At 41.8% G+C, this 12,964-nt stretch overlaps 1 protein-coding gene across 12 annotated transcripts in view; it reads right to left on the reverse strand.

Moving 5' to 3' along the window:
• Positions 1–12,964, reverse strand: part of CDC14A (cell division cycle 14A) — a 292,061-nt gene that overhangs the window by 124,581 nt on the left and 154,516 nt on the right. For 6 of the 12 annotated variants that reach the window (XR_005361147.1, XR_005361148.1, XR_005361146.1 and 3 more), the window contains exons 12-15: positions 9,419–9,537; positions 7,586–7,633; positions 4,925–5,047; positions 3,886–4,219 (exon numbers count right to left, since the gene is read on the reverse strand). Coding sequence is in view for 9 of the 12 variants with exons in the window: in XM_038541205.1 (XP_038397133.1) it covers positions 3,886–4,219; positions 4,925–5,047; positions 7,586–7,633; positions 9,419–9,537 (624 nt within the window). In the remaining 3 variants the exon portion in view is untranslated. Of the gene's footprint in view, positions 1–3,682; positions 4,220–4,924; positions 5,048–7,585; positions 7,634–9,418; positions 9,538–12,964 lie in introns of those variants that run through there. The other 6 variants (XM_038541208.1, XM_038541207.1, XM_038541202.1 and 3 more) reach the window with 2 other exon arrangements.

Below are 12,964 nucleotides of genomic sequence, written 5' to 3' on the forward strand. Positions count from 1 at the left end.
CCGACTAAAGTGTTACCCCTTCCTCACATCCTTCCTTGACCCCTTCTGCAAAGATGAGATATACCTTAGCTATCCTGGTATTTTAAACACCTACCACAATATATGAATGACATAATATAATCAAAAGCGTATGTTTTTTTGGAGTCAAATGGACGCAGGTGCAAATTATGCCTCTGCTACTTATTTGTGGTACAATCTAGGCCTAGGCCAAAATATTTAACCACTCAAACCCTTAAGTTCTTCATCTTTAAAATAGGGGCAATAGCTCTTATCCCATCCAGTCATTTAAACACCCAACCATTCATGTACCCATTCAAGAGATACTTAATGAGTGCCTACTGTATGCTAGTCACAGAGTATATGACTGTGGCGCAGAAAACAGGTATAGTCCCTACCTTTAGGGAGCTGACAATCTGGTGAGGGATACAGGTAAGTGAACAGATGATTAAAGTGCAGAGTGAGAAGACTACTGATTAAGACCACGGCAGGGCATAGAAGAGTTTATGGGAAAGGCATCACGACCAACCCCAGACTTCAGAGGTCAGGTAAGGACAGTGGAGATGAATAGCAATTCAATGGTAAGTCTCTTAAAAATAAAACAGAGCAAATATTCAAGACAGATACCTCAGGTAATTTGAACTTAATAAAATACTTCCACCCCACCCACACCATAATCACACGTCCCTCATTTCTTAAGCATTTGAAAACTCCTCTAGAATGTCAGGGAGGGAAAACTGACTTTTTTTTCTAACAATAAGTGGGTTAATAAAAATGAAACCCTATGCGCTGGCCTGGGCAATAGAAACCCCGAGACTCACAGAAGTGGCCATATAAATAAAAATAAAATCTGATTCTTTCTCCGCATTCTGTCACAACCCTAAGAACTCCTTAACATTTGCTCTTGTTTTCTGTGTTAAAGCGTTTAATGACAGAACAAGGAAATCATTTTTACATTTTTCTGGGGGCTGAACTGCTGCATAAAGTGAGAGAGCAATTGCAGCTTTCAAAAGAGATGCTAATTGCAGCTTCTAAAATATTAGACTCCCTCTAAACACACGTCACCCTCAGCCCCTAGGAGTTTCTGGGTCTTTCTTAAAGGTGCTGGGAGGATATTGCCACACAGACTTCATTTCCTACCCAAGGATTTGAAACCATTTCTGTTGAGCGATTTATTCCTAGTTCTTGAGGGGCCTTCCCCCTCACATCTTAGGAAGCTCTGGAAAGACCACCACCATTATTTAGACCAGAGACCCACAGTTAGAAAAGCTGTATTGGACCCACCAAGGAAAACAATTCCCCACCTCCTGCTTTCTTCCACATAAAATGGGAATCTCCATCTTAATTTACACTTTCTACCAGCAAGCTAGCAGGGGCAGGACTTGGGAGCCATCCTTCCCACAGAGGTTTTCTAGGTAAAGACAAAGGAGCGAGAGTCAGCTCTAAGAGACCTGCTACTTCTTACTTCCCGGGAGGGTGAGAAGGAGGAAAATGTTGTCGTGCTGGCAATTCTATTTATAAATGCTCCTCTTTACAATAAGATGACAAATTTAAGAGACAGAAGAGGGGAACAGCAGCAGCTGCCCACATAGACTATTACTTTAAATTTAATTATTGGAAAATCACTCCATTCAGGCCAGGAGAGGGATGAGGAGAAGGAGGAGATTTGAAGACAAATAACAAAATATGGAATGACACCAAAAACTAAGTTATATAAATATGGGGAGATCAACAATCACCTAACGAATACCCCCATATTTGAACCAGCCAAGAGGAAAACAGAGATCCAGAAAAAGTAGAATGTTATTCTCTATTAAGTTCCTAACACCTCTGGTACTCAGCTGCAAGTGTAGATTATACTAACTCTTTAGCCATGAAATCAGCGAGGTATTTATATAATTATCTATATACCTATATGTGTAACACTTTTTTTGAAAACGAACAGATTTCATACTCTGGTCTAAAAATGGGCTGACCCACGATGTGACAATTCAACTCCTGGTAGGAAGCACAGGACTTTAAACCTTGTTATGAAAAGGTAAATTCTATTATTTTCCATCTAACCCCCTGGTTACTGAGATTTAAGTTTACTGATACACCTATACCCATAATATAGTGGGATCAGAGGCACTAAGGGGTGGAGTGCACTGGCCATTGCTTGGGGCCCTGATCTATACAGGAATCTAAAATAATGTTGAAAAACATCAAGGGCAATAAAATCTTATGGGGAAAATTATACAAGTGAGCCTTGAACAAGGCATGGGTTGGGGGTGCCCATAAGATTTAACTGCGTGGGGCCACGCAGTTAAAAATCTGCATATAACTTTTGACTCCCCCCAAAACTTAACTACTAATAGCCCACTGGTGGCCTTAGCAAGGACATCAACAGTCAATTAACATGTTATACGTATTATATACTGTATTCTTACAATAAAGTAAAGTAGAAAAAATAAAATATTATTTGGAAAATCATTTGGAAGAGGAAACACACTGTACTGCATTTATTGAAAGAAATCAGTGTATAAGTGGACTCATGTGGTTCAAATCTGCGTTGCTCAAGGGCCAACTACATGTGCCAGAAAGGACACTGTGTGGATAGAAGAGCGGGGAAAAAAAACTTTGAAAAGAGTCTGGGGTAGGGATGGGTATGGTGATGAGTCCTATCAACACACACACAGGGGCATGCGCACACACAGGCACTGCATCCTCCCATTAGAAGAGGTGGTCCCTAACTACCATCTAAGGAAAGTGGGTCTCCTTAACTATTCCCATGGGGCTATTGGTTCCCCAAGAAAGGCACACTGCCACCAGCAGTTCTCCTCCCCTTTCTCCCCTGCAGAAATCAGACTCTTCCTGGACATCAGCTGAGATGTTTGAAGAGTATCAGGCATGAAGAAGTCCCAGGTCCCAGCCTTCCCAGGACACTGGAGCTGGCTTGCACCCTGACTGGAATCACTCCAATTCACGTTTCTTTGACCTATGAGATTGATTTCTCCTTCCTATTTTGTCCCTGTTCTCTCACATCAAGACTCACATTCTCAGAGATCTCAGTTCCCTTTGAGGCAATCAAAATATGTGATTAAAGTGATTCATAGCAGGGGGTGAACCAACAGATTTTACCTAACAGGGATTTCTGTTTAAAAGTGGGGCTTGGCAACACTAAATACTGAGCTCAAGGGTAAAATGTGTTTTGCGCTCTTTCATCCTGTCTCTAGAAGAGTGATGGCTAATTCTAAACATCTTCCTGATACTCTGCCTTCCTCTGCCCCTCCAGCCCAGACCCCGCCCTAGAAGCCTTCCTTATCAACACCTTCGGTTTGCCATTTTGTTAATTCTGGGGCAGTTCCCTGCAGGGGTGACGTACCCAGGGGCCTAATGGTTACTTCTAAGAAGATCCTGTTCATTCAGCACCTTCTACATTTAAATACTCCAAATTTTGTTCAATCCTGTATGAAGTGGAAGAGCGGTGGTTCCTCACACCACCACAACCAAGCATAGACTGTCTCTCGTATGAATCAGCTCCTGGCTTTGCACCAGATATTCAAAGGGATTTGAAAACTTAACTGAAAAGTAACTGGAGTCAACAGTGTCCGTGATGAAGGGAATGAAAGCTGTTTCCCTTCGAAGAGAAATCACCTAAAAAGGAGTGGGAGGAGGAGGAGAAAAGAAGGAAGGAAGAAACCCCCAAGTTGAAACTTGGCATTTACTTGAAGAGGAGCCCGCAGAATGTACGTGCATAGACAGTTTCACAGCACAGAGGGAAGGCATCGCTCAGAAGGCTTCCTTGGCGCTATTAAATTTCTTTGGTGGCAGCCTTGGCTGGGAAGGCAAGGCACAGAAGTTGCGTTCAGGGTTCTGAGGACCAAGAGGTGGTGTCTGCGAACTTACGGGGATTGAACGGCTCAGGAATCTCGCTGAGGAAGAAGAGAGGCCGGTGTAGGAGGGTCGGAGGATGGTGGGGTGCTCCTCCGTCTTGATGCTCTGGGGGTTCGGCTGGCTGCTCAGGGAGCTCCCACTGCTGCTGTTGCTTCTGCTGTACTGGTTGTTGTTGAGCTCAGGGTAATTTCTGGCAGGTGTTTGGGAGCTGCCGTTCAAGAGGTTGGTGAACGGGCTGGCTATGAAACCCGTCTTAGAGGACGAGGAGGCCTTTTTGTTCTCTGGCTCCTCTGTTGCAGCGTTCAAGTTCCCTAGAGAACTGGCTAGCCGGGAGTTTATGGAAAAGCTGAATGGAAAACACAGGTTGGGGGGAGGGGGACATAGACAACAATGTATACTCATGCAGAGTTCATGTTTCGAAAACACATAATTAGGACATGAGGGGAATGGGATGCAGACAATCTGATCAATGCAAATGGCGACAGAATGGTTTCTTTATCGCTCTTGGTGATATAATATGTGGCCTTGAGTTACACATGTTAACCTCCCTTCTAAGCAGTTAATTAAGACCCAAGAAGCTAGCTTAACCACTCTGACCAGAGATGCTGAGATAGAACATCTGGGGGCTCTATGTGCCCTGAGGTAGAGAGTAAATGAAAATGGGAGAGTAAAAAGTAGACCTGTGTGTAAGATTTAACTTACACATACTCATTCAAACATCCTTACCCATCTTAGTTCTGCCCATACGCATCCAAGGAGAAATGATAATACCACCTGTCATCAGCGTGTGCCATGGAACTCCAATTTCTTGATCACGTTAGGCAAGCTGGACCTTTGCTATAGAAAGGGATGCCATACAGCATTCCCTCCACGACCTTGCCCCCCACAATGTGAGACAGTAACAAAAGCTCCAGAGGGTCACAGAGCCCTCTGTGATTTCTCCTCCTCTCCCTAACCCCCTCCTCTGACAAACTTCAGCCAAACTCATCGTCTGCTCCAGATGCCCTTTACACCCCCTGCCCCAGTATCTGAGAAGTAGGGTAAAAATTACCTTCTGACACTGGCACCTGAGGACAAAGAGCTTCTGTTTATCCTCTTGGCCGTTGCTGAAGGAGACAAAGCCACTTTTGAGGTCTTCAAAGTAGATACAGATCCTTGAGGGGACGAAGTCACTCTTTGTGGAGAAAAAGGAGCAAAATGTCACACGAAAGCTCTGTCATCTTAACATTCAGCAGTCTGCTAACACGGTGAACTAAGTAAAGAGATCATGCAGGTCATGATAACAGTGATGGTAGCAGCGGTCAACACTGACAGAGCACTTGCTCGGTACCAGACGCTCTTCTAAGAACCTCATCGATGGTCATTCAGCTCATCCTCACAGCAACCCTATGAGGTAGCTAGGACTGCAATCCCCACTTTGCAAGTAATGAAATGAAGCCACGAGGGGGAAACTCCCCATCCAAAGTCACTCAGGGAGCTGGTGACAGAGCTGGGATTCAAATCCAGGCTCCAGAGTCCTGTCTTAACCATGATCTTGCCATGCTCGGTCACTTCCCTTCTTGATGGCATCATTCATTCTTTGCAAGACCTAAGATTCCACTTCTTTATATTTTAAATCTGTCCTCTTCTTCCCACTCTGAAACTGCCCTGGGTGAGGCCATCACTACTCCCTACTCTTGATTACTAGCAACATCTTTTCATCTTATTCCTTAATATTCAAATTCTGAATAGTCTCTGCTGGAATCTAAAATATTTAATTATGTCGCTCCACTGTTTAATCCATTTAATCTTTCCTCAGTGCCCAGAAAGCCTAAGTTCCTTGGCTTTATTTATGAAACTCTCCAAAGTCTGGCATTCGCCTTTGTGAGCAGGTCCTTTCTATCCATGCCTTCCCACTAGACACCTCTACATGAAATGTTCTGAATTCCTTGAATGGACTGCGTTCACACCTATGTCCAGCTTGCATATGCCGTTTTTCCTGCCAGGGCATCTTCTCTCTCTACTTCTCTTCCACCTCCATCTGCCTCATTCCTATTGTTTATCCTTTGATGATCCAACCAGCTGGTCCCCTATACAGCAAGCCTTTACTGAATTCCCAGGCAGGGTAAGCATCCTGTTCTATCACACATTCTCATAGTCCTTACGCATCATATTTCATTGTCTGGTATTTGTCTATTTCCCTTGATATAAGCTCCACTGGGGGCAAAGAACTATCTCTCATTTCAATTCCTGATGGTTAGTCCAGTGCCAGACTCAGACAGGATGTTCAATAAATGTCTGCTGAGTGGACAGAGAAAACTGACTCAAATCTGGACAGCCAGGGCCCAGGCATGCTTTTAATATCAAACCTATTTTAACTTGAACAAACCATTTAATGTACTAGGACCTTGTTTTCTTTCTTTTCCCCCTTTTTAAAAAAAAGATTTTATTTATTTGAGAGATAAAGAAAGAGAGAAAGCATGAGTGGGGGAAGGGGCATAGGGAGAGGGAGAAGAAGACTCCCTGCTGAGTAGGGAACCCGATGCAGGACTTGATCCCGGGACCCCCAGATCATGACCTGAGCTGAAGGCAGCTGCTTAACCGACTGAACCACCCAGGTGCATGGACCTTGTTTTCCTATCTGCTCTAGAAAAGCTTATTTACCTGTAGACTTTTTCCTTCACCTTCCTCCCCTCAAACAACATCTTAAATACATGGTTTACCTCTAAAACAAGAATGGGAAAAATAGTACAAGGAAACAGCAAGTTTCTGGAGTTCTGTCAAAACCACCCACACCAAACAACCCTAGATTCTTGGGCTGAATGAGAACCAGAGGTGAGGGGTGAATCAGCTTTTCACCTTTATCTCATCAACAGTCTTTTTATTTTTAAAGATTTTTTTGAAATTTATTTATTCATGATAGACACACAAAGAGAGAGAGAGAGGCAGAGACACAGGCAGAGGAAGAAGCAGGCTCCACGCAGGGAGCCCGACATGGGATTCGATCCCAGGTGTCCAGGATCAGGCCCTGGGTTGAAGGCAGTGCTAAACCACTGAACCACCCGGGCTGCCTCCCTCTCATCAACAGTCTTGGCAAACATGTCCAAGGCTCTCACCAAGCCCTACAATGCACTCTGGTACCACTGGTACCTTGAAACCACCCTGGGACTATGTGGGGGACATTTTTCCTCTTCAAATGTTTCCTCTTCAAATGGAGGATGTGGGGGGGGGAAGGAAATAAAACTCAAAAGTAAAGAAGAAGTACATGTAAACCTAGGGGAAAAGAGGACTAACAGAAATGTTAAAAACTCAAAGCAAAATCTGTCACTGGATTGAAAGACATGTTGCAGGGCAAGTTGCTTAGAGACCCTGCACCATGCTGAAAGCACAGACTACATTGACATCCCTACTGCAGCCAAACCTATGGGTGCCTCAAGAAAACAAAAATCCCCTTCATGGTGAGCATTAAAAATACAGTGTTTTGGATGAGCACTGGGTATTATACTATATGGTGGCAAACTGAATTTAAATTTAAAAAAATACAGTGCATTGTAACAAGCAAACAGACAGACAAAAACAAGCAGACAAAAAACAAGCAGACAAACAGAAAGGAAGGGACTTTTTAAAAGGGAAAAGTTATGTGCAATTTGTCTTCACTAGTAAAGGTTGGGAAATATATCTAAAGGGTAGCATTTATTTACTAGCTACTGGAAATTCACCACATTAACAGTACCTGAAAGGCTGGGACACTGCTCTTGGGTGCCCTTTCATATCATCCAACCTAAGGAAATCAAAGACAAATGCTCAGGCATCACCAGGTTCACACATTTAAGCAAAGACCAAAAGTGGCTCTTACGGAATCAGTAAAAATATTAAATTGGCAAAAGAGAGAACCCTCCCAAATGCGTATTAGTACTCATTTAGTTTCTAAAATAAATCCTAGAACCAACAAGAAACCCATGTTAGTCATTTTGTTTCATCTTGAATTTCATTTACAGCAAATTGCTTTAAATCAGAAGGTGGTGCTACATCCACTCAGGGTCAAAAAATGTTTGATGATGATACCATGATGCCATTAGGGGAAACTGAATTCCAAAATATGAGAATATTTCTAAGCATTAAAAAAAAACCCACAAAAATCATATTGGAATAGCCTTCTAAAATGTGTAATGGAGATTCTCTCACTTTTTTTGCCTATTTATGTGCAAAATATATGCCAACTTATTCCTCCTGCCCCTTATGATTTCTTAAGAATCATATATAAATCTGTTTGAAATTAATTTTAAGCAATATAAAGCCATTTCTTAAGAGTTTCAAGGGAAACAATAGTGAATAAAAGATTAGAAATCTTGAAGAATCTTCCACTGAGTTATTAGAGGATATCCACAGTAAGCAGAGCACAGACTGAATAGCACTGGTTGTATCAGCTCTGTTCTAACTCATCCCCCTGGGGAGAGATTTAACCTCTCTAACCTCAAGCAACCAACCCAAACATGGGTAAAGATGCACACTTTTTGTGTTAATTCCATTAATCATCATATCCAAACTAAGCACCTAACAAGGCTCCTGACCATAGTAGCTGCTCAGTGAATGATATGCCTCTTCAATTTTGGTAGTTGGTGGTTACTACCAAGCACCAGACCTGCTATCCCATCTTCTCATGTTACTACCACTGTGAATTGGAGCTACATAAACCTTCATTCCTCAGGCCAGGGACCCATACTCAAAGCATAGGTAACGATGTGCTCAGACCTAATCTGACTTGTGTTATAATCCCCCTAAATAACACATGAAAACTAAACTCTCTGTGAATCTGTTTGACATGTATCATGCTGGCAAAACACCCCTCTTACTGTGCATGTCTCTCACTTAAAAGGCAAAGAAAAGTAGCCATTTCCCATTATAATCATTTGTGAACTTGTCATCCCATACATCACAGTAAAGAATCTGGAAAATATTCACAGATTGTTGCACCTACGTTGATCCTGAAGACTTTCTAACTCATCTGAACCATTAGCAGGTTCTAAATGTTGTGATCACAAGTTAGGTTCCATCAATTGATTCTGATTAGTAATTTTAGACTTCAAGCTTGGGATGGTTATAACTTTACAGACACAGGTAAGAATTGTTTATTCAATTCTCAAATATAGAACATAAATCTAAGGAGTTAGGATATACTCAAGCTTGGCATTCAATACTTTTCTGCACACTCTAGATTCAAAACAAAAGCCTTAGCACACATGTGAGGATTTGCCACAAGATAGGACACCCACTCATGGGGGAAGAATACAATTCCAAAAGGAATTTTGAGCACAGTCCCAGAGATACCTAACTGCATAGCAGTTTAAGGTGGCATTCAGAGACTGAGATTATAGGAGATGCTTTCTGTAAGCTTCTAGAATTTAGCTGCTCCCTATAGTGACAAAATAATAAACAACACAAAATAGTAATAAACCAAAAAATAAGAGGTAAACATGGCACTTGTAGAGTGATATTCAAGAGAAATTAAATATTCTATCCACAAATGGAGGCACGATGTAAATTTAAAAGTTTAAAAAGGATCTACCTAAATGCACAGGATGGTGAGGAGCGTGGCGGCTGTCTCTGACTTTTTAAGGCACGTAGTTTGTCTCCTTGGGTTATACTATTTTTCATTTCCACATCTTCATCCTCTTCTAAGTTATTCTGGAAAAAAATGCATGTTTCATAGAAAAGTTATTATGAAGAATTTTGCTTTCTATAGATTTAATAGACTGTAAACTATATATTTCATATAGATTGACTTAACATAGATCACCTTAAGTAGCTTTAATGCACTACGAATTCTAAATACTAAATACATAATTCTATACACTAAAGAACGTTCAACTGTTCATCAGTTAAATATATGGGTCAAATTCCACGTCAGAGAAGCACGGGAATGGATGTAGTAAAGGGTAAAAGGAGCACTTTGTTACAATGGACCCCAACCAAAAAGTCTCTTATGCAAACAAAAATCATGCTTTGGAATATAGCTCAGATACAGACCGTCTCAATAGATACATTACAAATATGTTTCCAGGGACTACTAGGATCCATCACTACAAATTTTCTGTCTGTTTACAAAAATGAAAGATAAAACAATTTAGGATATCTACACGATAACTTACTAAGGTCAATTAACACTAGTAAAAGCACTCAAGACCTTTCCAGGAGTTAAAGCTTACTAATTGGGAAAGTGTATTTCCTTCTGAAATAAGTCTTATTTCAGAAGTAACACACAAGGTCTTTTCACATGCCAGTTCACATTTAATTCTTATAACTCAGGGCAGGGAGGACACTGTTGTCCATAAAGATGGAAAAAAAAGAAGTGCTCATAGAAGTTAAGAATATTGCCCAAGCTCCCCTAAGCTCTTTCTGATAGCTATGATTCTGAAAGCAGATTTCTTGACCCCACATACAACATTCTTTCTAAAATATATGCCACAGCACACTAACACTGCACCAGCAAAGATTTTATTTTGCCATTTCCTCCCCTGAATATTTCTTATGCCTTGAATTTGCTAAGATTCTTTGCAGCCATAAAAGTCTCCTCCCCTCTTTAAAGACAGAACTCTTATTTGATGAAGGATGTATGATAATATACTTCCCTCAGTCACAGTCTAGTCATATCTGATAGCCATTCTTGGCTCAAAACACTTCTTTGCTCCCTGCCACCTAGGTTGGGTTGCATCGATATACCTGGGATCAGTAGGCACATCCTGGGTAAAAAGACCATACCTTATTACTATAACTCCGAGTGTAAAAAAGAAAATAGAAATACAAAGCACATAGCCAGTGGGAAAGAGGAAATGCAGATGAAAGCTTCCTAGAGGAAGCTTTAATCCTTTAACTGAGTCTTAAAGAATGAGTATAGAGTGAAATGGTCCTAGATCACAGGAAGGGTCATCCTGGCAAAGAATACCATCAGTTCAACAGTTACAGGATCATGGAACCTTAAAGTCAGACTTTCTCTTAAAGTCTTAAGTTGCCCATCTATAAAGTCTCCAGGAATCAGTTATATCATTCATCTCTGTCCATACAACCCCAGTTGCAGGAATCCATTACCACCCAAGGAAGCCTACAGAAATAGAAATAAGGCAGGCCTGAAGCGTAGGTTTGTGTGTGGGATGGTACACCTGAGGAGGTGGGCTTAGCTTCACCCAGTAATCAACATGGGTGTTGTGACCAGTTACTTGTACCTAACAGAAGGACGAGCACACAGCCAGTCTCTAGAATATGAGTGGGGTCCAGAAATATATTAAACCTTCATTGGACTGGCTTCTGGAAGGACCTGACAGGATCTTCACCTTCATCAGTCGGGTTCATTGTCTATTGGGCACCTTTGTGGGAAAGCCAAGAAAGCTTGTCTGTCCTTCCAACCAGGAGGATCAGAGTTATGTTCCCAAGTCTGAAACACCTTCAAAATTCTAAGGAAAAGCGAGTCTTCACCTGGCATTCCAAAATTCAACCTATCACTCTAATGTTAAAGATAGAACAAATTTACAAAATTTCACCTTCCACACAATCTTTCTGAGAAAACTTACAGGATGTATGTACATCAGGGAATAGTTAAGACAACAGGAAATCCAGGAAAATTAGGAATCCAATTGAAAAGTATGAAAAGAAGGCCTCAGGTCACAAGTGTATAGTACAGCTAGAGAAAACTAGTCCAGGGTAGGAAGGAGAAGTGTCTTCGGAAAAAGAATGAACTTGGTAAAACTTTTTTGCTGTGTTAAGACTGAAAAAAATGTGGGTGCCTAGGTAGCTCAGTTGGTTAAGTGTCTGCCTTCAGCTCAGGTCATGATCCCGGGTCCTGGGATCGGGTTTCTGTAGGGAGCCCACTTCTCCCTCTGCCTCTGCTTCTCTGTCTCTCATGAATGAATAAATAAAATCATAAATTAAATTCATTCATGAGAGACACAGAGAGAGAGAGTTGAGAGAGAGAGAGAGAGAGAGAGAGAGACTCAGAGACACAGGCAGAAGGAGAAGCAGGCTCCACGCAGGGAGCCCAACGTGGGACTCAATCCTGGGTCTCCAGGATCACACCCTGAGCCGAAGACAGCACTAAACCGCTGAGCCACCCAGGCTGCCCAATAAAAAGATTTTTACAAAATTTTAAATTAGCTTGGCACAATTTTGGCAGGGGGAGGGAGTAGCCTTGTTTTTTCCCAAGTACACAGAAACTATGCAAATAAAAAGACAATTAACTTACATCTGAACTCATGTAACATCGTGTCAACTGTACTTCAATAAAAAAAAATAAATAGGAAGCACTAAAAAAAAATAGGTAACTAACTCTGGGAAAAACAAAGAAAGGTTCAACAAAGAAAACAGAGTATTCTACTGATACAGGAGAGCTTGGTTCTTGTCTCATGGAGTCAGAAGGATGAATCTCGTGGACACAGGAGAGTGAGTAAAGGGATAGAAATTTATTAAGTAAAGATACAGAGAAAGCACTCAGGAGTGAGAGGGGTCCCGGCAGGGTTGCCACTGAGGGCTTGTCCAGTTGGTCTTTTATTGAGAACCTAATCAAGGAACCTAAATCCTTTTAACATTATTTACTGATATCACCATTGAGTAAGGACTAGTGATAACATCTTTAATGGCTTACTTCTTCTTTGGGGTCTGGTTATTCTTTGGTGGTCACAGATGATGGTCATAAAAAAGACACCCTCCCACCCACACCTAGGGCAGGGTGGTCTGGCTTGTCCTTTATCTCTGGTTTCCTTACACCTCAGCATTTTTGGGATTTTTGTGAGCCTGCTTCCGTGGCCCTCTACCTCGTCCTCCCTAGCCCTGTTTGTCCCTAACTCACTACACCAAGCTCAGGAGTGAACAATCCTTACATGGTAATAATTTACATATTATAGTGGTTTTTTAAAGATTTTATTTATTCACTCATGAAAGGCATAGAGAAAGAAAGAGGCAAAGACACAGGCAGAGGGAGAAGCAGGCTCCATGCCGGGAGCCCGATATGGGACTCGATCCTGACACTCTGGGATTATGCCCTGAGCTGAAGGCAGATGCTCAACCGCTGAGCCACCCAGGCATCCCCATATTATTGGGTTCAACCAAAAATGATGATATAGCC

This window comes from Canis lupus, chromosome 6 (assembly GCF_011100685.1).
Source record: "Canis lupus familiaris isolate Mischka breed German Shepherd chromosome 6, alternate assembly UU_Cfam_GSD_1.0, whole genome shotgun sequence".
Lineage (NCBI taxonomy): Eukaryota > Metazoa > Chordata > Mammalia > Carnivora > Canidae > Canis > Canis lupus.